General features: G+C 42.5%; 1 protein-coding gene across 1 annotated transcript in view; it reads right to left on the minus strand.

Moving 5' to 3' along the window:
• The window catches only part of LOC142196904 (uncharacterized), a 143,891-nt gene that overhangs the window by 40,463 nt on the left and 75,990 nt on the right, over positions 1 to 27,438 (minus strand). Inside the window, 17 exon segments of the mRNA XM_075266885.1 lie at positions 2,042 to 2,161; positions 2,288 to 2,407; positions 2,534 to 2,653; positions 5,207 to 5,326; positions 7,667 to 7,786; positions 8,192 to 8,315; positions 8,683 to 8,740; positions 9,164 to 9,222; positions 9,408 to 9,458; positions 10,682 to 10,827; positions 10,966 to 11,082; positions 12,149 to 12,268; positions 13,327 to 13,422; positions 13,535 to 13,694; positions 14,423 to 14,607; positions 24,687 to 24,827; positions 25,767 to 26,003. Coding sequence (XP_075122986.1) covers positions 2,042 to 2,161; positions 2,288 to 2,407; positions 2,534 to 2,653; positions 5,207 to 5,326; positions 7,667 to 7,786; positions 8,192 to 8,315; positions 8,683 to 8,740; positions 9,164 to 9,222; positions 9,408 to 9,458; positions 10,682 to 10,827; positions 10,966 to 11,082; positions 12,149 to 12,268; positions 13,327 to 13,422; positions 13,535 to 13,694; positions 14,423 to 14,607; positions 24,687 to 24,827; positions 25,767 to 26,003 — 2,094 coding nt within the window.

Raw genomic sequence — 27,438 nt, forward strand, 5'->3', positions numbered from 1 at the left:
TGTAAACACAGAGATAACACTGAAATTACTGCAAGTCCATTTTCTCCTCTGAAGCATGTAAGTTTTTTTCTCTCCAAACCTGTGCAATGTAATAAACATTTACTATGCATATTACTTAAACTGCATTGATATTAGATATCTAGTAATGATAATAAACCTTTAATGGTAAAAGCAATGTCTATATTTACTGAAGAACTTCTGAGTTATCTGTTTGTCAAACACTCAAAGACCACCCACCAAGTTTTTGAGGAATACAGGAAGTGAAAAGAAGAGACAGCAGGCAAAGCTGCTGAAAGAAGGAGTTGGGAAAACCTCTTTAATAATGAAAAAAAATATTAGTCTTGAATAGAGATGAGCGAACAGTGTTCTATCGAACACATGTTCGATCGGATATCAGGGTGTTCGCCATGTTCGAATCGAATCGAACACCACGTGGTAAAGTGCGCCAAAATTCGATTCCCCTCCCACCTTCCCTGGCGCCTTTTTTGCACCAATAACAGCGCAGGGGAGGTGGGACAGGAACTACGACGCCGGGGGCATTGAAAAAAATTGGAAAAAGTCATTGGCTGCCGAAATCAGGTGACCTCCATTTTAGACGAATAGTGGATTTCAAATCCGGGTCATATGAGAATGTGAACTTTGTGACTATGAGACAGGGATAGCTGTACAGGCAGGGATAGCTAGGGATAACCTTTATTTAGGGGGGAATGTTATTAAAAATAACTTTTTGGGGCTCTATCGGGTGTGTAATTGTGATTTTTGTGAGATAAACTTTTTCCCATAGGGATGCATTGGCCAGCGCTGATTGGCCAATGTATTCTATTAGCCTGATGAAGTAGAGCTGAATGTGTGTGCTAAGCACACACATTCAGCTCTACTTCATCGGGCTAATAGAATGCATTGGCCAGCGCTGATTGGCCAGAGTACGGAACTCGACCAATCAGCGCTGGCTCTGCTGGAGGAGGCGGAGTCTAAGATCGCTCCACACCAGTCTCCATTCAGGTCCGACCTTAGACTCCGCCTCCTCCAGCAGAGCCAGCGCTGATTGGCCGAAGGCTGGCCAATGCATTCCTATGCGAATGCAGACTTAGCAGTGCTGAGTCAGTTTTGCTCAACTACACATCTGATGCACACTCGGCACTGCTACATCAGATGTAGCAATCTGATGTAGCAGAGCCGAGGGTGCACTAGAACCCCTGTGCAAACTCAGTTCACGCTAATAGAATGCATTGGCCAGCGCTGATTGGCCAATGCATTCTATTAGCCCGATGAAGTAGAGCTGAATGTGTGTGCTAAGCACACACATTCAGCACTGCTTCATCACGCCAATACAATGCATTAGCCAGTGCTGATTGGCCAGAGTACGGAATTCGGCCAATCAGCGCTGGCTCTGCTGGAGGAGGCGGAGTCTAATGTCGGACCTGAATGGAGACTGGTGTGGAGCGATCTTAGACTCCGCCTCCTCCAGCAGAGCCAGCGCTGATTGGTCGAGTTCCGTACTCTGGCCAATCAGCGCTGGCCAATGCATTCTATTAGCCCGATGAAGTAGAGCTGAATGTGTGTGCTTAGCACACACATTCAGCTCTACTTCATCAGGCTAATAGAATACATTGGCCAATCAGCGCTGGCCAATGCATTCTATTAGCTTGATGAAGCAGAGTGTGCACAAGGGTTCAAGCGCACCCTCGGCTCTGATGTAGCAGAGCTGAGGGTGCACAAGGGTTCAAGTGCACCCTCGGCTCTCCTACATCAGAGCCGAGGGTGCGCTTGAACCCTTGTGCAGCCTCGGCTCTGCTACATCAGAGCCGAGGGTGCGCTTGAACCCTTGTGCACACTCTGCTTCATCAAGCTAATAGAATGCATTGGCCAGCGCTGATTGGCCAGAGTACGGAATTCGGCCAATCAGCGCTGGCTCTGCTGGAGGAGGCGGAGTCTAAGATCGCTCCACACCAGTCTATATCTACGGGTTATTATACCCTAATATGATCTACAATGAGAAAGTCCTGGTTGCTGATGTGCTAAAAAGAATTTATTCACTAACCTGTGAATCCATTTTTGCAAATGCAAGTGTAACTTCCTACTGTATTAGCGCAGGTTGCATTAGGTGAACAGGAATTGTTGGTATTGCATTCATTAATATCTTCACAAAGACTTCCATTACCTGATGAACAGAAAATGTTAGTAATAATACATTGGAAGTAGATGTCTGCGCGTTTTTCTAACCTAATGTGATCTAAGATGAGAAAGTCCTGGTTGCTGATGTGCTAAAAAGAATTTATTCACTAACCTGTGAATCCATTTTTGCAAGTGCAGATGTAACTTCCCATTGTATTAGTGCAGGTTGCATTAGGTGAACAGGAATTGTTGGTATTGCATTCATTAATATCTTCACAAAGACTTCCATTACCTGATCAATAGAAAATGTTAGTAATAATACATTGAAAGAAGATATCTGCGCATTTTTCTAAACATAATGTGATCTAAAATGAGAAGTCCTGGTAGCTAATGTGCTAAAAAGAATTTATTCACTAACCTGTGAATCCATTTTTGCAAGTGCAGATGTAACTCCCTACTGTATTAGTGCAGGTTGCATTAGGTGAACAGGAATTGTTGGTATTACATTCATTAATATCTTCACAAAGACTTCCATTACCTGATCAATAGAAAATGTTAATAATATTATATTGGAAGTAGATGTGAAAATGAAAACTTATTCATAGACATATTATTGCTGTTATTGGTATTATGGTATATTGAACAAATATTAAGATCTCCAAATTGTGCTTGATTCCGGTACTGTTATCTACAGCTCTACCAGCAGGACAATCAGTTCAGCTTATTGCATTTTGCTCATAAAAGCTTGGAAAGTGTCTGTTACTTCTCAATGTAAACAAAGAGATAACATTGAAATTACTGCAAGTCCATTTTCTCCTCTGAAGCATGTAAGTTTTTTTCTCTCCAAACCTGTGCAATATAATAAACATTTACTATGCATATTACTTAAACTGCATTGATATTAGATATCTAGTAATGATAATAAACCTTTAATGGTAAAAGCAATGTCTATATTTCTTTAAAAACAAGAAGTGCAGGGAGGGAATAAAGCATATATAGGCAAGTAGGCAACAGCCGTTTCGCGCAGCTATGTGCGCTTTCTCAAGCCTCAGAATGCATTCTGAGGATTGAGAAAGCGCACATAGCTGCGCGAAACGGCTGTTGCCTACTTGCCTATATATGCTTTATTCCCTCCCTGCACTTCTTGTTTTTAAAGAAATATGTTACCTTAATAAAAGAAGTATTTTATGAAGACGAGCGTGGATGTGGGTGAGTGCCCTTCCTCATTTTTTCTACATTTGCTCTATTTTGCTTAACTGCCTTTTTTGGTCGCTGAGCACCCCCACAGCTCTCTGTGTATAAAAAGGTATACTCCTCATATTTACCCTCAATCTGTTGGGACTTTTGTCTGTATATCCAGCAGTGCCATCCTATATCTCTTTTTTTTCCCTGGTTTTTCATAATGTCTATATTTACTGAAGTACTTCTGAGTTATTTGTTTGTCAAACACTCGAACACTGCCCACCAAGTTTTTGAGGAATACAGGAAGTGAAAAGAAGAGACAGCAGGCAAAGCTGCTGAGAGAGGGAGTTGGGAAAACCTCTTTAATAATGGAAAAAAAATATTAATCTTGAATAGTACAGAAGTAAATTCATATTGACCATTGATAACCCAGAGGGTAGACTCCATGAGAGCATAAAAAGGAATAAATATCTGCATTTCTTGGACAAGTGATGTTTGGCTGTCCTTCTTGTCATCTCATGGTTTCTTCCCTCTGGGTTATTATTGATGAATCTCCAATATCTTGGTGTACTGGTGACGTGAGCAAGTCTGCACAAGCTTATTCTTTCTTATTCTTATTCTTATGGTAGAGTTGGAAGGGACCTCAAGGGCCATCGGGTCCAACCCCCTGCGAGTGCAGGTTTTCCTACATCATCCCAGCTATATGTTTATCCAGATTCCGCTTGAAGATTTCCATTGATGGAGCGCCCACCACCTCCCGTGGCAGCCTATTCCACTCTCTCACTACCCTAACTGTCAGAAAGTTTTTCCTAATGTCTAATCTGTATCTCTTTCCCTTTAGTTTCATTCCATTGCTTCTTGTACTTCCTTGTGCTAATGAGAATAGGGTAGATCCCTCTGCACTGTGACTACCTTTCAGATATTTGTAGACTGCTATTAAATCTCCCCTCAGCCTTCTCTTCTGCAAACTAAACAATCCCAGTTCTTTTAGCCGCTCCTCATAGGACATGGTTTGCAGACCTTCCACCATTTTGGTTGCTCTTCTCTGGACTTGCTCCAATATATCGGTCTTTCTTGAACTGAGGCGCCCAGAACTGTACACAGTATTCCAGGTGTGGTCTGACCAGGGAAGAGTACAGCGGAATAATGACCTCTCTTGATCTAGATTCAATGCTTGTCTTAATACATCCCAGAATTTTATTAGCCTTTTTTGCAGCAGCACCGCACTGTTGGCTCATGTTGAATTTGTGATCTACTATTATGCCCAAGTCCTTTTCCCCTATGCTATCACTTAGTTCTATTCCTCCCATACTATATATGTTTTTTACATTTCTGTTACCCAGATGTAGAACTTTGCATTTGTCCCTGTTAAATACCATTTTGTTCGCCTCAGCCCATTGTTCCAGTGTGTCTAAGTCCTTTTGAATACACTCTCTCTCCTCTCTAGTGTTGGCTATTCCTCCTATCTTCGTATCATCTGCAAATTTTATGAGTTCCCCAATAATTCCATCGTCCAGATCATTTGTAAAGATATTAAAAAGTACTGGGCCCAGAACAGAGCCCTGCGGCACCCCGCTTTTGACTTTCTTCCAGTTCGATGTGTAGCCATTTAGTATTACTCGTTGTGCCCGATCATTAAGCCAGTTGTGAATCCACCTAACTGATTTTTTGTCAAAGCCATACTTAATCATTTTTTCAATAAGAAGGTTATGTGATACTTTATCAAATGCCTTACTGAAGCCAAGATATACTATGTCCACGGCATTCCCTTGGTCCAACCATTCATTTTGTTGTAGAAGGAAATCAGGTTAGTCTGAGACTTCTATATCTACGGGTTATTATACCCTAATACGATCTACAATGAGAAAGTCCTGGTTGCTGATGTGCTAAAAAGAATTTATTCACTAACCTGTGAATCCATTTTTGCAAGTGCAAGTGTAACCTCCTACTGTATTAACGCAGGTTGCATTAGGTGAACAGGAATTGTTGGTATTGCACTCATTAATATCTACACAAACACTTCCATTACCTAATCAACAGAAAATATTAGTAATAATACATTGGAAATAGATGTGAAGATAAAACCTTATGCATAGATATATTCTTGTTGTTGTTATTATTATGCTATATTGAACAAATGTTGCGTTCTCCAGATTGTGCTGGCTTCCAGAATTGTTATCTACAGCTCTGTTAGCAGAACAATTAGTTCAGCTTATCGCAGTTTGCTCATAAAAGCTTGGACAGTGGCAATTATCTCTCTATGTAAACACAGAGATAACATTGAGATTACTGCAAGTCCATTAATAATAATAATAATAATAATAATAATAATACATTTTATTTATATAGTGCCAACATATTCCGCAGCGCTGTACAATTTGTAGGGTTCAAATACAGACAGAAAAATGCATTACAAAGAAAGTAATTTCACACAATGGGACTGAGGGCCCTGCTCACAAGAGTTTACAATCTATGAGGTAGAGGGGGTGACACAAGAGGTAGCAAGGGCGGCATTGCTTATGCAGAGGTCAGACACTTTTGTAATAGAGGTTACTGTCATTACACAAACTTAAAACTTTATGAGCCATCACTAGTGGTGTCCTTTAACATGTGGATGGAGCTTGGACCTATAAAGTTAGCCTGAGATGGCATCATATCATGTGGGGAAATGTGGGAGCGGGGACAGAGGAGGGTTAAAGTTTGGGGATTCTAATTATAGTATGGAAGGGTTTACATTAGAAATTGTGATAGGCTTGTCTGAAAAGATGTGTCTTTAGTTTGCATTTGAAACTGTAGAAATTGGGAGTTAATCTGATTGTCCAGGGTAGAGCATTCCAAAGGAGTGGTGCAGCTCGGGAGAAGTCTTGTATACGAGCGTGGGAGGTTCTGATAATAGAGGATGTAAGTGTTAGGTCATTGAGTGAACAGAGAACACGGTTGGGCGGTAGACAGAGATGAGGGAGGAAATGTATGGAGGTGCGGCATTATGGAGAGCCTTGTGGATGAGAGTAATAACTTTATATTTTATTCTATAATGAATAGGCAGCCAATGTAGTGACTGGCACAGACAGGAGGCATCGCTGTAGCGTCTAGCCTGATAGATGAGCCTGGCCGCTGCATTCAGAATAGATTGTAGAGGGGAGAGTTTAGTGAGGGGAAGACCGATTAGTAAGGAGATACAGTAGTCAAGGCGAGAATGAATCAGAGAGACAATAAGTGTCTTTAGTGTATCTCTGGTAAGGAAAGGGTGTATTCTGGATGTTTTTGAGGTGGAGGTGACATGAACATGCGAGTGATTCAACATGAGGGGTAAAGGAAAGGTCTGCGTCAAACATGACCCCGAGGCAGCGCGGCTGCCACCTAGGAGTTATAGTAAGGCCTGAGACTACAATGGATATATCAGGGACAGATCTATTAGATGGTGGAAACAATAGTAGTTCAGTCTTGGAGAGATTTAGTTTCAGATAGAGCGAGGACATGATATTTGAGACAGCAGAAAGACATTCTCTCCTCTGAAGCATGTAAGGTTTTTCTCTCCAAACTTGTGTAATGTATTAAACATTTACTGGGCACATGGCAAACTGCATTTATTAAACTGCAAAACTTATTTTTGTACCACACTTCCTGCTCAAAGGTCATAAAATCCAGGCAAAATAGAGTAGTCTGTTACACTATTTTGTCCGGTACAATTCCAAGATCCCTATGTTGCAGCTTTAGGATGTAGGAGTGATTTATTACCTGGCCAGATATGCAGGGGAGAGCATTACTACATGGACTAATGAAGAAATGTGACACAGCATAGACACAAGGGAGGCAGTTTGCACTCAGGCAGTGTGCATTATTGAAAGATAGGAATATGCATACACATGATATGTTTTAAAGTATTGTAATACAGATTGTCTTTTGTTATGGACAGACTATAGAAAATCTACTGAAAGCCTAAGGCCTCATACATTTTCTATGGAGGCATGATAGGACTGCCATAGAGACTGATTAGCTATCTACTGACCTCCATATGCCATTGATTTCATATAGGGGGTGTGTTAATGTGTGGTCTTCTGATTTGTGACAAAACTGCTACGTAAATAGATACCTAGGTCTGTAAATGACTGATAAATATACCTATGCCAATGCTTATAACTCGCTGCCATTAACTCTCATTGATATTCAGAATAACATAGCAATACTATTATAATAAGCAGTTAATATAATGTGACCCAGAGGTGTAATTTAAAGCTCTTGAGCCCTAGTGAAAAATCTGTAATGGGGCCCTTACCATGTTCTAACTAATATAATGGTGTATTCTTAAATTACTATCTCTGTACCCCCTATAACTACTCCCCTTTATGTCAACAATTTATTGGCTTACCTGTAAATCCCTTGTTACAAGTGCAAGTGTAACTTCCTAATGTATTAGCACAGGTTGCATTAGGTGAACAGAGATTGTTGGTATTGCATTCATTAATATCATCACATTGACTCCCGTTGCCTGATCAATAGAAAATGTTGCACAGTAACTAAGGATATAATGTTGGAAGTAGGCGTGATAAAGAAATATACCTGAAATCATTATTCGTTTCAAATTGCAAGTAGATAATAAGCCAAAAATTGATGTTAATTGGTAGGCTAAGATGTACCAAAATGCAGCAAAAAACGCTGTGGAAAAAAGCACGGTGGAAACGCAGCATTTTTCATTGTGTTTTCGCAGAGTTTTCCTCTGCAGACCTTCTTCCCTTATTATACCAATATGGAAAATGTCAGCATTTCTGCAGGTATAATTGACATGCTGTCATTTTCAAAAACACAAGCATTTTGAAAACGTAGCTTTTCAATTGCAGATTTTTTTTCTGCAATGTATGGATTTTGCAAACCTAAATAACTGGCAGGACAGAGCTTGCAAATCCATTGTTACAAGTACAGGTTTAACATCCTAATGTATTAGTGCAGGTCACATAAGGTGAACAGGAATCGCAAGTATTGCATTCATTAATGTTATCGCAATGGTTTCCATTACCTGATCAATATAGAAAATGTTTGAGAGTTAACTTGGGATACAACATTAGAGGTATATCTGAAAGTGTAAACACATTCATCTTAATTTTTTATTTAATTACTTATTAAAAATGGTTGTAGGATCCAACTCTAGAACCCACACCTATCTGGAAAATAGAGATCCCCTCTGAGGGCTACTATAAGTGGAGAGGTGGTCCTACATCTGCAGCTCTCTCCATGTACTTTATGGTTTGAGAATTTTGAAGTCTATATGGTTATTCACAGAACTCCCACATATGTGAATGAAGAGTGCCCTGGCTGTATGATCACCTCTTCATTCACAGCGGGACCAGGTGAAACCTGCATCTACAAGTCAATGATGGCATATCCTGTGTATCCTGCACTGCAAGTACAATTATAACTTTCAATTGTGTTAAAAGTGTTGGCATCCCTGAAATTTTTCCAGAAAATGAAGTATAATTTTCTCCCAGAAAATTATTTCAATTACTCGTTTCGTTATACATATGTTTATTTCCTTTGTGTATATTGCAACAACACAAAAAAACAGGAAAAAAGCCAGAAATAATATAATTTCACACAAAACTCCAAAAATGGACACCTTTTCAAAATTATGGGTAAATAACTTTGTTTCAAACATGTGATGCTCATTCAAATTCACCTGTGGTAAGTAACAGGTGTGGGCAATATAAAAATAACATCTGAAACCAGATAAAAAGGAAAGAAGTTGACTTAATCTTTGCATTGTGTGTCTGTGTGTGCCACACTAAGCATGGAGAACAGAAAGAGGAGAAGTGGACAGAAAGAGGACTTGAGAACCAAAATCATGAGAAAATATCAACTATCTCAAAGTTACAAGTCATAACCTAAAATAACATAATCAGGAGGTTTACAACCCATGGCACTGTAGCTAATCTGAAGAGGACAGCAATGAGTATGGATCTAAATCTAAATGTCCAATTGACCTTTTTTCTCAGTTTTTTTGTGTTGTTCCCCCACACACAAATAAACATGTGTATAACAAAACATGTGCAATTGCAATAATTTTCTGGGAGAAATATTTAATTTTCTGGAAAAATTGCAGGGATGCCAACACTTACAGCCATAACTTTATAACAATCATCAATATTATCACAATACGTGACTATTGCCTAAAAAGAATCCAGAAATTATTAATTATTGTCGGAAATTATTATTAATGGCTCATCCACACGTGCATTTTTTTTACTGTATGATTTTGTTAAAACAACTGATCTTAAAGGATCAGTGGATTGTACTGAATTCAATGGGACAAAATACTGCCATAATAAATCAGTCTAATCAAAAGCTAACCTAGTACAAATGACAAGTTAAAAAACTATAGTTCCTATAATTTAATATGTGTAAAGTTAATATTGTATATAACAATTTCCTTGATGGTTAATATACAAAATTTGGCAGCCTGGTCAGGCAGATGGTACCATATTACCAGCTATGTTATTTGCTTTTTTGTTATGCTTATTTAATAATAATGTCTTCCATTTAAATTGGTTGCCCAGGCATATTTTTCTATGGCCTATCCTCAGGATAGGGCATAAAAATCTGAACGAGAGGGGGCTGACCCCCAGCCCCTGGACAGATCTTCTGTATAGATCTACCTCCAGCGCCTGTCCTGTAAACATTATGAGGCTAGAAGCAGAAAGTTCCTCCCGGCTCTCACAGCACAGTGCGATTGGCTGTGCTGTGAAGAAGGACGTCTCTGGCTGACTGTCAGAAACACCCTTCTGACCATAGAAGAGCTACGGTACCGGGACCGTAAGCTCTTCACACCGGGCCCACATCTGGAAAGTCGACAGTGTGCTGAACTCAGCGCACTGTCAGCTTTCCGGCAGTATATAGAACTGCCTATGGGCAAAATGGTGAAAGGTCCTCTTTAAGCTGCAGTGAAGGCATCTGGCCACTAGACAACAAATGGAGCTTTCTACTTCTGGCCCCATATTGCGTACAGCATAGGAGCCAGAAGCTGGTCCATACAGATGATTGGTTTGGAGGCTGGATGTCAACCGCCTGTCAATCTGGTTTATCAGAGACCCAGGCTGATTTAGGAGAATTGCCTGCAGTCAGGCATGATGCACACAGAGATTTAAAATGCCATCCATAGCTACAGGGGTACCATTGAGCTGCAAATCTAGAGGAGAAAAAACAAAACATTTGCAGCTACCTGCAGATAAATTTGGCAAGTCTGGTCTGTCCTGAGGCTTTTACAGGCTGATTTACAATAACTATGAAAGGATGGCTCTCTCTGCTTCATCAATTTGTGACCATACAGATACATTTCTACTCTTATTAAAGGCCTCTATTATAGGCATTATTATTAGTTTGGGAAGCATTTTACACCTAACACACTCTTTAAGCAATTACCTTTGTATCCACTATTGCAAGTACAGATGTAGCTTCCGGTTTTATTACTACATGTTGCATTAGATGAACAATCACTGTTGCTACTGCATGCAATAATTGCCTCACAGGCGATCCCGTCACCTATACAGAGAGCATAAGAAATCAATTACAGTGTGATATATCATTGAAATTAAGGCTTCAGTAAAAATAATCATATTCGACACAAACTTACACAAAACTTGTATATGGCAATAAGCGTAAAACAATATATTTACTTACCCATGAATCCATCTTTACAAGTACAGCGGAAACTCCCTATTGAGTTACTACAGTTTGCATTAGGTGAACAGATATTGGTCTGGCATTCATCAATATCAACACATGAGGATCCATTCCCTGTGCAAATGATAATGTGCAGTAATGAGAAAATATTGTAGCAGCCATATATGAATTATTAAGATTAATCATGCTTACATAAACTATAGCATAAGGTACATTAAAGGATTTTCCAAGATAACTAAAAATTTGTCAAAAGGCAAGGATTGTCTGTAGTAAAATAATAGAACAAGAAAACGCCCCATGTTGTGTTTTAAAGTACCAGAAATGTGAATGAGATTTCATGATTTCACACACTGCAGAAAACAATGGCTGCAGAAAATCTGCACTTTCAAAAAGAAATTTGCTCTTAAAAAAGGCAGCGTGTTCAATTTTTTCCTATAGATTTCATAGGGGATGAAAAAATGCTTTCTGCCCCTATTATATCTATACGGAAAAAACTAATTTTTGTACTCTCTATAAAATCCTTTTCTCATTGTGTTCATTGGGGGACACAGCAGGATGCGGTATAGACCTGGTCACTAGGAGTTTGACACTAGGAATATCAAAAGATGTCAACTCTGCCTCTAGGCTATACCCTCTCCACAGACATTGTTCCAAACCAAAACAGCCTGGGGCAGGAACAAGAAACCCATGTTGAGCTGAAAAATCCACTATAGGGCCCGTGCACACGTAGTTTACATGCGCGCATTTTAGCATAATACAGATGTATAGAATACATGTGTAAAAACAGCAGTCCCATTGACTTCAATGGAATTTTTTACACATGTAAAAAATATGTCAAAAAACGCGTCCCATTTTTTGGCGCGTTTTTTTACACGTGTAAAAAATTCCATTGCAGTCAATGGGACTGCTATTTTTACACATGTATTCTATACACCTGTATTATGCTAAAATAAATATAAATGCGCGCACGTAAACTCCGTGTGCACAGGCCCTCAGATTCAAACCCTATGTTGCTAAAACACAGTATTTTTTTTACTGTTGAATTGCTGCAGCAAAGAATGCTGCATTTTACAGCACCTGCAAAGTGAATAAGATTCTGACGAATGCCATTTACACATAGCAGTTAAAAAATCAGATTAATTTTCACCAGGGATTGTGCCATGTCAGTTTATTTACTTACCTGTGAATCCATTTTTGCAAGTGCAGGTGTAACTTCCTAGTGTATTGCTGCAGGTTGCATTAGGTGAACAGGAATTGTTGGTATTACATTCATTAATATCATCACATTGTTTCCCATTACCTGATCAATAGAAAATATATATTCTCACATGAAGTATGCCTGTCACCGTATAAATAATAAAATGATATATCCACCAAAAGTAAAAAAAAATGAAGCAAGTAATTGGTTTCTGTTGACAATACTTTACAGTGCTATATAGATTAGCCTTATATGTCTATACATTGACATTTCTACCATATTAATGGTAAGGCCTTTGGGAGGTGGATGGGGGTGTGGTGTTACGTGACTGCAGGGCAGGTGACCTGCCTGAGTATGGAGGGGGAGCATCTTGCATTCACCACGGCACATAGTTCGTTAGTATTGTCTGACATCACCAAGTGAATACTAATACGTGCTTTTGCCACAGTCTCTGCTAGAAGCACGGGTTTGCTAGCAGAGTTACAGAGACAGACAGAGTCAAGTCCCTTTTCTTAGCTCCTCCTGGGCTGATGGGTCATGATGACAAACCAGTGGGGTGTACACTGGCATCAGCCTCTGGACCCCTTTTAGTGACAGGGTCCCTGATGGCAGTACCGTCCTGATGGCGCTGTATCTATTTATCTGCCTTTCTATGATAATGACTCGACTAACACACTGATTACATAAATGTATGTACTAGTCTGGCAGACTGATCAAGACAAGCAGTTTCCATGCAGGTCTTGATGTTCTCTGCCTCAGCAGATGATGCATTTGATTTATGATGAAACACACATCATGTTATAAAGCAGGTACATCATTTGGCAAGACATACACCTGCAAAATTATTGCAAAAGAGAATACATTTATTGTGGGGCCTTCAGCCCTATCACCACACTCCCTTTCAGGAGACCCTAATAATCACGATCTCAAACCCACCTAAAAAGATCGTGTTTGGAATTCCGATCGCGATCGTGAAATTTTCTCAATCGCCGATCGGAATCCAATCTTTTCCGAACACAATCGTTCAACCCTAAGGGCAATCTAAAAACTTCACTTGTGACAAATATTGTCACAAGTGGCATTTAAAAAGTCACTAACTGTAGGTCTATAATAAATGTGCCCTATTGCATCCTATTATAAATCATCCAGGGAAAACTCACCTGTAAATCCATTTTTGCAGGTACACATAAAACTTCCTGGTGTATTGACACATGAAGCATTTGGTGAACATGGCTGACTTGTACATTCATCTATATCTGTTGATCCATGGAAGATAATACAAGGTCAGTATTAGTACACTGATGAGATATTAGAGAACTATTCACCATATAGTTTACATCGAATGAAGACATACTGCAGGTACTCTACCTGAACAATGTAGCCCATCCCCAGTGTAGCCAGTAGGACAGGCTCCACAACCAGTGGTGCTGTTACATGTTACACCAGGGTAACATCCTTGAATACACAGATCTGGTGGGTTTTCACAAAAGTCTCCAGTATAGTTATTACTGCACGTGCAGCCTGTGATCTAGAATGCAAGTCAAGATAAAGTTAGGTTCCTAAAACCTAATAAGAATCCTGTTGTGATATAACAATGGATTGTCTCTGATTTATAGGGGATACTGTTAGCATGGTCTCATATTCTATAAGATAAGGTCACATGTTGCAAAAACATAGCTAAAAAAAAGCACTGCAGAAAATACAGAGGAAATGCAGCTGAAATAAAAATGCAACAAAAACTTGCATTTCTTAATTCCCACATTCCCCAAGTATAAGTTTATGTGAAAAACATTTTTTCCCCTGTGTATCACTATGTGGGGCTATGGTTATTAGGTATAATTGACATGCTGTAATTTACAAAAATGCAAGTGTTTTTGAAATAACAGCATTATGGATGTGGATGGAATCAGCCAGAATAGCATTTTGACAATGAGGGCAATATGGGGCCCCGGCTTACAGGGGCTTTTTAGGACTAAAAATATTCCATTAAAACGAATGGGAAAACTGTTTTTACACCCCATAGATATATTCTGAAGATAGGCCATCAATTATATCCTAAGCCCTTATGAGTTTCAGAACCTAGGGCGACTATTCCAAACCTTGCTCTCACAGTGAAATAGTGACATTACAGAGGAGGAGAGTGCACTGTGGTGAAATGTTTATATGATACACAATAGAATACAAGACACTCATTTATATTGCTCAAAAACAGTCAAAATATTAACCAACATTTCTGAAATATTTTCCGCTACTTACAGAAAGAGAGCTTCCATTGACTTTAGATACTGTATTATAATCACACTCAGAAACAAGACGGCACCCGCACACAATAAAGGATATTGAAGGAGTTAAAGCTGATGAAAAATTATTGGAGTCGGTCGCAATTAGGTTGAAGGTAAATGATCCCATAGTTGTTGGTGTCCATGTCAATGTTCCATTTACTTTTTGAGAAATTAAAAGATAAGATTAAGTAAAACCTCAACATTTTATAAACCTATAATATATATATATATATATATATATATCAAACAAGCTTATTGTACACTATTAGAATTGTCATTACATTTTACTGCTTTTTATTAGAGATGAGCGAACACTAAAATGTTCGAGGTTCGAAATTCGAATCGAACAGCCGCTCACTGTTCGTGTGTTCGAACGGGTTTCGAACCCCATTATAGTCTATGGGGAACATATGCTCGTTAAGGGGGAAAACCAAATCCGTGTCTGGAGGGTCACCAAGTCCACTATGACACCCCAGGAAATGATGCCAACACCTCTGGAATGACACTGGGACAGCAGGGGAAGCATGTCTGGGGGCATCTAACACACCAAAGACCCTCTATTACCCCAACATCACAGCCTAACAACTACACACTTTACACACTCAACACCACCTCTCTGACAGTAGGAAAACACCTTGAAACATGTGTATTTGGCACTTGGAGTGAGGAGAGCTTGTCATCAGCAGTGAATTTGGCCCTTGTAGTAAGTTGAGGTTGGCACCAACATTTGTTTTGAAAATCAGGGTGGATTGAGCCTCTAACCAGCAGAGTTTGGGCAAATTCATGGTGGAGGGAGCCTCTAAACAGCCCAGTTTGGACCAATTCATGGTGGAGGAAGCCTCTAAACAGCCCAGTTTGGACCAATTCATGGTGGAGGGAGCCTCTAAACAGCCAAGTTTGGGAAAATTCATGGTGGAGGGAGCCTCTAAACACCCCAGTTTGGGAAAATTCATGGTGGAGGGAGCCTCTAAAAACCCCAGTTTGGACCAATTCATGGTGGAGGGAGCCTCTAAACAGCCCAGTTTGGGCAAATTCATGGTGGAGGGAGCCTCTAACCAGCCCAGTTTGGGCAAATTCATGGTGGAGGGAGCCTCTAAAAACCCCAGTTTGGACCAATTCATGGTGGAGGGAGCCTCTAAACAGCCCAGTTTGGGCAAATTCATGGTGGAGGGAGCCTCTAACCAGCCCAGTTTGGGCAAATTCATGGTGGAGGGAGCCTCTAAAAACCCCAGTTTGGACCAATTCATGGTGGAGGGAGCCTCTAAACAGCCCAGTTTGGGCAAATTCATGGTGGAGGGAGCCTCTAACCAGCCCAGTTTGGGCAAATTCATGGTGGAGGGAGCCTCTAAAAACCCCAGTTTGGACCAATTCATGGTGGAGGGAGCCTCTAAACAGCCCAGTTTGGGCAAATTCATAGTGGAGGGAGCCTCTAACCAGCCCAGTTTGGGCAAATTCATGGTGGAGGGAGCCTCTAAAAACCCCAGCTTGGACCAATTCATGGTGGAGGGAGCCTCTAAACAGCCCAGTTTGGACCAATTCATGGTGGAGGGAGCCTCTAAACAGCCCAGTTTGGGCAAATTCATGGTGGAGGGAGCCTCTAAAAACCCCAGTTTGGACCAATTCATGGTGGAGGGAGCCTCTAAAAACCCCAGTTTGGACCAATTCATGGTGGAGGGAGCCTCTAAACAGCCCAGTTTGGGCAAATTCATGGTGGAGGGAGCCTCTAACCAGCCCAGTTTGGGCAAATTCATGGTGGAGGGAGCCTCTAAAAACCCCAGTTTGGACCAATTCATGGTGGAGGGAGCCTCTAACCAGCAGAGTTGTGGGAAATCAGGGTGGAGGGAGCCTCTAACCAGCAGAGTTGTGGGAAATCAGGGTGGAGGGAGCCTCTAACCAGCAGAGTTGGGGGAAATCAGGGTGGAGGGAGCCTCTAACCAGCAGAGTTGGGGGAAATCAGGGTGGAGGGAGCCTCTAACCAGCAGAGTTGGGGGAAATCAGGGTGGAGGGAGCCTCTAACCAGCAGAGTTGGGGGAAATCAGGGTGGAGGGAGCCTAGTATTAGCAGAATTGTGCAACGCTTATGGTGGATGAGTATGAGGATGCGGAGGAACTGGAGAGGTTGAGCACAGACATGGAGTTTCATGTTGGGGTGCTTTACACAGGTGGGCACAAAAATGAAGGCTCTATCCAGTGGTGGTTCATTTTTATCAAAGTGAGCCGGTCGGCACTCTCAGCTGACAGACGGGTGCGCTTGTCAGTGATGATGCCACCGGCTGCACTGAACACCCTCTCAGATAGGACGTTGGCGGCAGGACAGGACAGCACCTCCAAGGCATATAGGGCAAGTTCAAGCCACAGGTTCAACTTTGACACCCAATACGTGTAGGGCGCAGAGGGGTCGGAGAGGACAGGGCTGTGGTCGGAAAGGTATTCCCGCAACATGCGCCTATACTTCTCACGCCTGGTGACACTAGGACCCTCCGTGGTGGCACTTTGGCGAGGGGGTGCCATCAAGGTGTCCCAGACCTTAGACAGTGTGCCCCTCGTTTGTGTGGACCGGTGAGAACTTGGTCGCCTACTGGAGGAACTGCCCTCCCTGCCGCCAACGTCACATGCTGGAAACATCTCCATCATATTCTGCACCAATTGCTTGTGGCAAGCATTGATGCGATTGGCCCTCCCCTCTACCAGAATAAAAGAGGAGATGTTGTTTTTATACCGGGGGTCAAGGATAGCAAAGATCCAGTACTGGTTGTCCTCCATGATTTTGACAATACGCTTGTCAGTTGTAAAGCACCCCAACATGAACTCAGCCATGTCTGCCACAGTGTTAGTTGGCATGACTCCTCTGGCCCCACCGGAAAGTTCAATCTCCAGTTCCTCCTCATCATCCATGTCTACCCATCCGCGCTGCAACAATGGGACGATTCGAAGTTGCCCGGAAGCCTCCTGTATCACCATCACATCATCAGACAACTCTTCTTCCTCCTCCTCCTCCTCCTCCTCCTCCTCCTCCATTAAACGCGATGAAGCGGACAGATGTGTGGACCTACTCTCCAGCTGTGACGGATCGGATGCTATCCCTGACTCCTCTGTGTGATCTGAGTTATCCCTGATGTCAATCAGGGATTCTCTCAGAACACACAAGAGCGGGATTGTAAGGCTCACCATCGCATCCTCAGAGCTCACCCTCCTTGTGGACTCCTCAAACACCCGTAGGATGTCACAAAGGTCTCTCATCCATGGCCACTCATGGATGAGAAACTGAGGCAGCTGACTTTGTGGCACCCTAGGGTTTTGTAGCTGGTATTCCATCAAAGGTCTCTGCTGCTCAACCACTCTATTCAACATCTGAAATGTTGAGTTCCAGCGTGTGGGGACGTCGCACAAAAGCCGGTGTTGTGGCACATGCAGGCGTTGCTGGAGAGATTTTAAGCTAGCAGCGGCTACTGTCGACTTGCGAAAGTGGGCGCACATGCGCCGCACTTTCACCAGTAGCTCTGGAACATTGGGGTAGCTCTTTAGGAAACGTTGCACCACTAGGTTGAAGACGTGGGCCAGGCATGGAACATGTTGGAGTCCGGCAAGCTCCAGAGCTGCTACCAGGTTCCGGCCGTTATCACAAACGACCATGCCTGGGCCCAGGTGCAGCGGCTCAAACCATATTGCTGTCTCATCGAGGAGGGCATCCCTCACCTCGGAGGCAGTGTGCTGTCTGTGCCCCCAAGCTGATCAGCTTCAGCACAGCCTGCTGACGTCTACCAACGCCAGTGCTGCAACGTTTCCAACTCGCAGCTGGGGTCAATCTAACAGCGGAGGAGGAGGCGGTGGCGGAGGAGGAGGCGGTGGAGGAGGAGGAGGAGGGGGGTGTTCTTCTCGTGTCCCTGCCAGGAATGTTAGGCGGGGAGACGAGGTACACCGGGCCAGTTTGGGAAGCAGTCCCAGCCTCAACTACATTCACCCAGTGTGCCGTCAGTGAAATGTAGCGTCCCTGTCCGCATGCACTTGTCCACGCGTCGGTGGTCAAGTGGACCTTTGTGCAAAGCGCGGAACTAAGGGCCCGCCTGATGTTGAGTGACACGTGCTGGTGCAAGGCGGGGACGGCACACCGGGAGAAGTAGTGACGGCTAGGGACGGCATAGCGAGGTGTCGCAGTTGCCATCAGGTCCAGGAAGGCGGGAGTTTCAACAAGCCGGAACGCCAACATCTCCTGGGCCAGCAGTTTAGCGATGTTGGCGTTCAAGGCTTGCGCGTGTGGGTGGTTAGCAGTGTATTTCTGCCGCCGCTCCAATGTCTGAGAGATGGTGGGTTGTTGTAAAGAAGCGCCTGATGGTGCCTTTGATGGTGCAGGAGAAGGAGATAAGACAGGAACAGGGGAGGATGAGGAAGAAGTCAACAAAGTGGCGGAGGCAGATGAAGTGGTGTCCTGGCTCGTCCTCTGGAGTGCATCGCCAGCACAGTCAGCAGTGGCAGTGGCAGAGGCAGAGGCGTGAACGGCAGGCGGCCTTTGTCCTGCTGTTGCTGCCTGCCACTGATTCCAGTGCTTGGATTCCAAATGACGGCGCATTGAAGTGGTGGACAGGTTGCTCTTCTCAGAGCCCCTAATCAATTTCGAGAGGCAAATTGTGCAAACAACACTATATCTGTCCTCGGCGCATTCCTTGAAAAAACTCCACACCTTCGAGAAACGTGCCCTCGAGGTGGGAGTTTTTCGGGGCTGGGTACGAACTGGAACATCTTGGGAGATTTCGGGTGTGGCCTGGCTTCGCCTAAGCTGCTGACCTCTGCCTCTGCCTCTAGCTACCCTTTTTGGTGCTGCACCTGCCTCAACATCCACACTACTTTCCCCGCTTGACATCCCCCCTGTCCAGGTCGGGTCAGTGTCCTCATCATCCACCACTTCCTCTTCCAACTCCTGTCTCATCTCCTCCTCCCGCACAATGCACAGGTCAACTGGATGCCCTGACGGCAACTGTGTCACATCGTCGTCGATGATGGTGGGTTGCTGGTCATCCACCACCAAATCGAATGGAGATGGAGGAGACTCTAGTGTTTGAGCATCTGGACACAGATGCTCCTCTGTTAGGTTCGTGGAATCGCGACGTGGAGGGGCAGGTTGAGGGACAATGAAAGGAGCGGAGAACAGCTCTGGGGAGCAGGGACAGTTGGGGTTATTGTTCTGTGAAGCTTGGGAATTTTGGGAGGAAGGACGACAAGACTGTTGGGTAATAGGAGGAGAGGAGGCAGAGTCTGACTGGCTGCTGGACAATGTGCTGTAAGCGTTATCCGACAGCCATTGCAAGACCTGTTCTGGTTCTCGGGCCTACTAAGGTTTGTACCCTGCAGTTTAGTTAATGTGGCAAGCAACCCTGGCACTGTGGAGTGGCGCAATGCTTGCTGCCCCACAGGAGTAGGCACGGGACGCCCTGTGGCTTCACTGCTACCTTGCTCCCCAGAACCATTCCCCCGACCTCGCCCACGGCCTCGTCCACGTCCCTTTCCGGGAGCCTTGCGCATTTTGAATTCCCAGTCAGAAACTGGCACTATATAGCAGTAGCAAGAAATGAGGGTATTTGTAAACCCAATATATTCCTGGAATTCCCAGTCAGACAATGGCACTATATGGCAGTAGCAAGAAATGAGGGTATTTGTAAACCCAATATATTCCTGGAATTCCCAGTCAGACAAAGGCACTATATAGCAGTAGCAAGAAATGAGGGTATTTGTAACCCCAATATATTCTTTGAATTCCCAGTCAGACAAAGGCACTATATAGCAGTAGCAAGAAATGAGGGTATTTGTAAACCCAATATATTCTTTGAATTCCCAGTCAGACACTGGCACTATATGGCAGTAGCAAGAAATGAGGGTATTTGTAAACCCAATATATTATTGGAATTCCCAGTCAGACAAAGGCACTATATAGCAGTAGCAAGAAATGAGGGTATTTGTAAACCCAATATATTATTGGAATTCCCAGTCAGACAAAGGCACTATATAGCAGTAGCAAGAAATGAGGGTATTTGTAACCCCAATATATTCTTTGAATTCCCAGTCAGACAAAGGCACTATATAGCAGTAGCAAGAAATGAGGGTATTTGTAAACCCAATATATTCTTTGAATTCCCAGTCAGACAATGGCACTATATGACAGTAGCAAGAAATGAGGGTATTTGTAAACCCAATCTATTATTGGAATTCCCAGTCAGACAATGGCACTATATGGCAGTAGCAAGAAATGAGGGTATTTGTAAACCCAATATATTCCTGGAATTCCCAGTCAGACAATGGCACTATATGGCAGTAGCAAGAAATGAGGGTATTTGTAACCCCAATATATTCTTTGAATTCCCAGTCAGACAATGGCACTATATAGCAGTAGCAAGAAATGAGGGTATTTGTAACCCCAATATATTCTTTGAATTCCCAGTCAGACAAAGGCACTATATAGCAGTAGCAAGAAATGAGGGTATTTGTAACCCCAATATTTTATTGGAATTCCCAGTCAGACAATGGCACTATATGGCAGTAGCAAGAAATGAGGGCATTTGTAAACCCAATATATTCTTGGAATTCCCAGTCAGACAATGGCACTCTATGGCAGTAGCAAAAATAGTGGGTGTATATAGCCCCAATTCTATTGCTAGGGGACTTGCAGGGTATTTCTGAGGTGAAGGTGGGGGGGGGGCACACCGTTGGAATGGGGATTTGGGGTGTATATATGGGGTATACGGGAATACACTGTCAGTGTATTCCATTCAGGATCCTGGGAAAGCTGGGTTGCGGCGATTGAGCCCGTCAGTGCCACGTTACACTGACAAGATTCTCCCTGGAATTTAGCTCTTATAAGAGCTGTTGGTTGTCTTCTCCTTCCTATCCTAGCCTGTCCCTGCCTACCCAGAATCTAAGCCCTAGCTAACTGGACGGAAACCTCCGTCCCCGGTGAATTGCAAGCTCAGAATGACGCGAACCTGGGCGGCGCTGTTCTTTTAAATTAGAGGTCACATGTTTTCGGCAGCCAATGGGTTTTGCCTACTTTTTTCAACGTCACCGGTGTCGTAGTTCCTGTCCCACCTACCCTGCGCTGTTATTGGAGCAAAAAAGGCGCCAGGGAAGGTGGGAGGGGAATCGAGTAATGGCGCACTTTACCACGCGGTGTTCGGTTCGATTCGATTCGAACATGCCGAACAGCCTAATATCCGATCGAACATGAGTTCGATAGAACACTGTTCGCTCATCTCTACTTTTTATATGTGGTTTGGATATTTGGGTGTTGGAGTTTGGATTGAAGACTTGAAAAAAATAATAATTGGAAGGCTTATGTGATTGGCTGGGACAGATTTTTCTTTGTTTTTATTGTGGGTTTTTACTTTATTTTGACAGTGTTAGATTGTTTTATATTACTTTTAAATGGTATTTGACATATTGTCATGTTTCATAATGTTATGATATATGAGGGGTGTTCACTAAGTTATCTACCTGAATATGAAAACAAAATTTTCTGAGAAAATTGAACTTTCTATTTTTTAATGTAATCTTTCTTGACTTTAACACTTATTCCACTAACCAACAATGAGTGGCTCCCCTTAAAACAGAGGAAGACTTCTTGCCGCTGCAGGAACTCTGTTACTGCCTCTTTGACTACATTATCATCAGGAAATTGCTTTCCACACAAAATCTTTGTCAGGTTACAAAAGAGAAAATAATAACTTGTGAGCTGGTGCATTGTCATGAAACTGCAATAGACCTGCTGATAACACACCTGCCCACAATCTATATCCTTTATTGCCTCATGTAATACCTTCATTGTTGAAGCATAGGTGTCTCCAGTAATTGTTGTCTTGCATGGCATGAATTCTAATAATAAAACATCTTCTGTATCCCAAAAAAGTGTTGCCCTGACCTCTCCAGCTGACTCCTTTCATAAACTCTTGTGCTCCCATTGCATGGACTCTTGCTTATTCCCAGGATCATTGTACTGGGCCCATGTTTAATGACCCATACCAATCTGAGAATAGAAGTCTCCTGGATTTTCTCTAAGCATGTCTAAATTCTCTGGACTAAATTGCTGGCAACATGTTTTTCGCTCAGGTGTCAATATTTGTGGAACCTACCTTGAAGTGACCTTAGATATCATAACAACATCATGAATGAGGGCCCCTTCACACGGAGTAAACGCGCGTGTATTTTGGCAAAATACACGTCAAAATACACATCAAAATGCACGTCAAAATACACATGTAAAATGTCATTGAAGTCAATGGGAGTCTTATTTTTACACGTGTATTTTGCCAAAATACACGCACGTTTACTCCGTGTGAAGGGGCCCTGATACTGAAATGTCCAATTCATAAGCTGTAACACTGACCAGACAACCTTCCAAATTCATGGCCTCCACCTTATGGCACATTTCCTCTGTAGATGCTTTGATAGGTGAATGGGGCTTATCTTCAATTGACTCCTTACCTCATTGAAACTGCTAGGCCCAAAACTTTACTTAGTAGAAAGGTGCATCATAACATACACAGCAATCATACTTTCATAGATATCTTTAGGCTTGATTTCTTTTTTGAAAGAAATTTAATTCCCAGAGCAACCCTACAAATACTTCAATTTCTTTGTAGACTCTCACTGTAAAACACTTTCCATCTTTTCACTTCCAGTGCCTTCATCAGATAACTGCTACAGTGTGTGGTGCATGTCCAGATATGTCTCAACCTGCACAGAGCAGCTCAGCTTTCTAACACTGACAAAACATACTGAAGTAAATAACTTGTTAAACACCCCTCCTATTGTCATGTTTGTTTTTATAATAAAGGGATACGGTATTGTACTAGCAAACTGGAAGCCTTAGGATTATCACCAGCACTTTATATTTCAAATGGTAAAAAAAAGTGCATCTGGTGTTTCTGGTGACTTTTCGGGATTAACTGTTATGTGTGCATAAGTAGTAACTTTATTTATGACAATTATATGACATGTATCCTCTACTTTTTACCAGCTTTCACCTTATACAGAATTTCTTAAAAAGTCTGTAACCCTGGAAATAGAGGTCCTCGTATGAGTTGTAGCCACTTCACATACCATGTTATAATACATAGAATTTACTTAAAGGGATTCTACCAAAACCTTTTTTGTGTGGATAAGACGTCGGAATAGCCTTTAGAAAGCTATTCGTCTCTTACCTTTGGACGTGGCCTCTGCTGCGCCGATCCTTAGAAATACCGGGTTTTACCGGTATGGAAATGAGTTCTCCCGCAGCAATGGGGGCTGGCCCCAGCACTCAAACAGCGATGGGGGTGTCCCCACCGCTGCCAGAGAAGTGTCTCCATGCGCCGCCTCCTTCTTCGTCGACAGCGTCATCTTCAATGTTTTCTTCCAGTGCAGGCTCGTAACTTCTAGCAGAGCAGCCTGCGCAGGCCGCTAACAATACTGTGCAAGTGGCCACTTTTCCGTGACCTGTGCGCCTGCGTAGTCTACTCTGCCCAAGGCCCGAGGCCTAGAAGTTACGAGCCTGCGCCGGAAGAAGACATTGAAGATGATGCTGCGGACGAAGAAGGAGACGGCGCTTGGAGTCACTTCTCTGGCAGTGGTGAGGATGCCCCCATCGCTGTTTGAGCGCCAGGGCTGCGAGAGAACTCTTTTGCATACCGGTAAAAACCGGTATTTCTAAGGAACGGTGCAGCGGAGACTACGTCTAAAGGTAAGAGACGAATAGCCTTTCTAAGGCTATTCCGACGTCTTAGCCACAAAAAAAAGGGTTTAATGGTAGAATCCCTTTCAAATAAATAACTTTAGGATTTTCAGCATAGCTAGGTGACAACTTCCCTCAAAAAAATATCATAGACACAGTCACATATATACAATAAGTGGGTTTGCTCTAGGATCTGCGGAGATGTTTTATGCTATAGTTTTGTTGTTTTACTTTTGCCCTTACAGTTATTATTTTTTGTTTTTTCTACCAAAGTTTTTCCCTTGTGCCCTGTCCCGCGTCCCTATTCCCTCATTCCCCTCCTCCCTACCCTTTGCTCACATGGTTTTCCCTTTTCCTACTGCTTTGTGATGGACATTAAGAGGGTTGTTTCATGCCAATTACCTTTGATCCAATGTTTGTGGGCATTGTTACCTTCCCCTTGTATTCAATGTTTTGTGATATGATTATCCTTTTGTAATGAAAAATTTCTTTCTCAATAAAAATCAAATTTAAAATAAATATATACAATAAGTGGGATGACTCACCAGTTAGTTTGATATCTGAATTTGTAGCAGGATCTGCAGAGAAAATGACTCCTGTGCTATTGGCAGTATATTGTACTGTAACAGTACTCTTTAGGAAGGTGGTAATGGTTGTATTTCCCATAATCTGTGGAGGCACAGCATCTAGAAACACAAAGAGAATGGGTCAATCAATAACCAAGGATGATACTGAATGTGTAATATTCTTACAGTTACATCACATCTAATAATTCTCAGTGGGATCATATTATATCCCCAAGCTTGACCATTCAAACCTGTAAGATATTTGATCACGGGTAGCTTTGCCATCATACACCACAAGACAACTTGCCTGCAACTGGCATGTGATCTTGTTAGTTTTTTGTTTGTTTAAAGACAATTCATAGTTCTACAATAAGTGCAGAAAGTAAAAGACAAGTTTGGCATGCAAATGTATCTTCTTGTGCTACTTGTCTCAAACTTGCTGTTGGTATGTAGCCCTAGCCTTATTCCCGAGTTCCCCTAGAACCGTAATGGCGAACCTATGGCACGGGTTCCAGAGGTGGCACTCAGAGCCCTCTCTTTGGGCACCCATCTGTGGAACAGATTATACTGTGTGGGGGCCACTGTGCAGCAGATTATACTGTGTGGAGGCCATTGTGGAGCTAATTGTACTGTGTGGGGGTAACTGTGAAGTAGTTTGGACTGTGTGGGGGTCACAGTGGAGCAGAAAGCTCTATAAAGCCCCATTCACATGACCGTATTTTACAAGTCAGTAATTGTATGCAATTGTGGATCCGTACATTATTAAGGTTAAATTCCCGTGTTTGCACTTTGTGATAAATTAGTGGTTTTCGGTTGCAATTTGAGCACTCTGTCTCTAAACGGTTCGCCATCACTGCCCTAGAACTAGCTGCTATCATGTATGAAGTGACAGTGCTTCAAATGTGAGATCAAGGCAGAACAATCGAGCATTGTTGTGGAATTATAGTACAAGAAACAATGTTCATATTGTAGTTTTTTTCTTTTCTACATTTCCTTTATATGCTAGATATCTGAATGGCAGATCTGAACAAACAAAACATGATTTGTCAAGATACTTACTTAAAGTGATTTGGGTGTTTTTCAACTGTTGTGACACATCCAGCGTTACTAGACCCAGCTGTGTATTATTGGTGCTCAAGGCATCAAATATACATTCAGTTTTACCATTACAAAGCTTCTGCAATTCCGCATACTTAGTTTGGTTTTTACTTATCAGGTCACTGAGGAAAACTGGGAAGAATGTATCTCTTGCTTGCACTTGCACATTGGTAAACAAGTTTGCTCCTTTGACTTCCCCTGCACAGTGGAAACATAGAAAATGTATTTCTCAAGATATTGTACAAAGGCAAGCTATATTAACATTTGGCACTTTAGTTAGAAATCTACCTACAACACAACCCAAAATCCTTGTCGCATTTTTATAGGTTCGCTACAGGACTGCTATATATTCAGCTTTACAGCTATATTAAACATACAGTACAGTACCTACAGTGTTGGCCAAAAGTATTGGCACCCCTGCAATTCTGTCAGATAATATTCATTTTCTTCCAGAAAATGATTGCAATCACAAACTCTTTGGTATTATTATCTTCATTTAATTTGTCTTCAATGGAAAACCACAAAAAGAATTGTCAAAAAGCCAAACTGGATATAATTCCACAGCAAACATAAAAAAGGGGGTGGACAAAAGTATTGGCACTGTTTGAAAAATCATGTGATTCTTCTCTAATTTGTGTAATTACTTACCTGAGGCACCTAACAGGTGGTGGCAATAACTAAATCACACTTGCAGCCAGTTGAAATGGATTAAAGTTGACTCAACCTCTGTCCTGTGTCCTTGTGTGTACCACATTGAGCATGGAGAAAAGAAAGAAGACCAAAGAACTGTCTGAGGACTTGAGAAGCAAAATTGTGAGGAAGCATGAGCAATCTCAAGGCTACAAGTACTTCTCCAAAGACCTGAATGTTCCTGTGTCTACCGTGCGCAGTGTCATCAAGAAGTTTAAAGTCCATGGCACTGTGGCTAACCTCCCTAGATGTGGACGGAAAAGAAAAATTGACGAGAGATTTCAACGCAAGATTGTGCGGATGGTGGATAAAGAACCTGGACTAACATCCAAACAAGTTCAAGCTGCCCTGCAGTCCGAGGGTACTACAGTGTCAACCCGTACTATCCGTCGGCGTCTGAATGAAAAGGGACTGTATGGTAGGATACCCAGGAAGACCCCACTTCTTACCCAGAGACAAAAAAAGCCAGGCTGGAGTTTGCCAAAACTTACCTGAGAAAGCCAAAAACGTTTTGGAAGAATGTTCTCTGGTCAGATGAGACAAAAGTAGAGCTTTTTGGGAAAGGGCATCAACATAGAGTTTACAGGAAAAAAAAAAAAAAAAAAAAGAGGCCTTCAAAGAAAAGAACACGGTCCCTACAGTCAAACATGGCGGAGGTTCCTCAATGTTTTGGGGTTGCTTTACTGCCTCTGGCACTGGACTGCTTGACCGTGTGCATGGCATTATGAAGTCTGAAGACTACCAACAAATTTTGCAGCATAATGTAGGGCCCAGTGTAAGAAAGCTGGGTCTTCTCAGAGGTCATGGGTCTTCCAGCAGGACAATGACCCAAAACACACTTCAAAAAGCACTAGAAAATGGTTTGAGAGGAAGCACTGGAGACGTCTAAAGTGGCCAGCAATGAGTCCAGACCTGAATCCCATAGAACACCTGTGGAGAGATC

Source organism: Leptodactylus fuscus, chromosome 3 (assembly GCF_031893055.1).
Source record: "Leptodactylus fuscus isolate aLepFus1 chromosome 3, aLepFus1.hap2, whole genome shotgun sequence".
In the NCBI taxonomy this organism is placed as follows: domain Eukaryota; kingdom Metazoa; phylum Chordata; class Amphibia; order Anura; family Leptodactylidae; genus Leptodactylus; species Leptodactylus fuscus.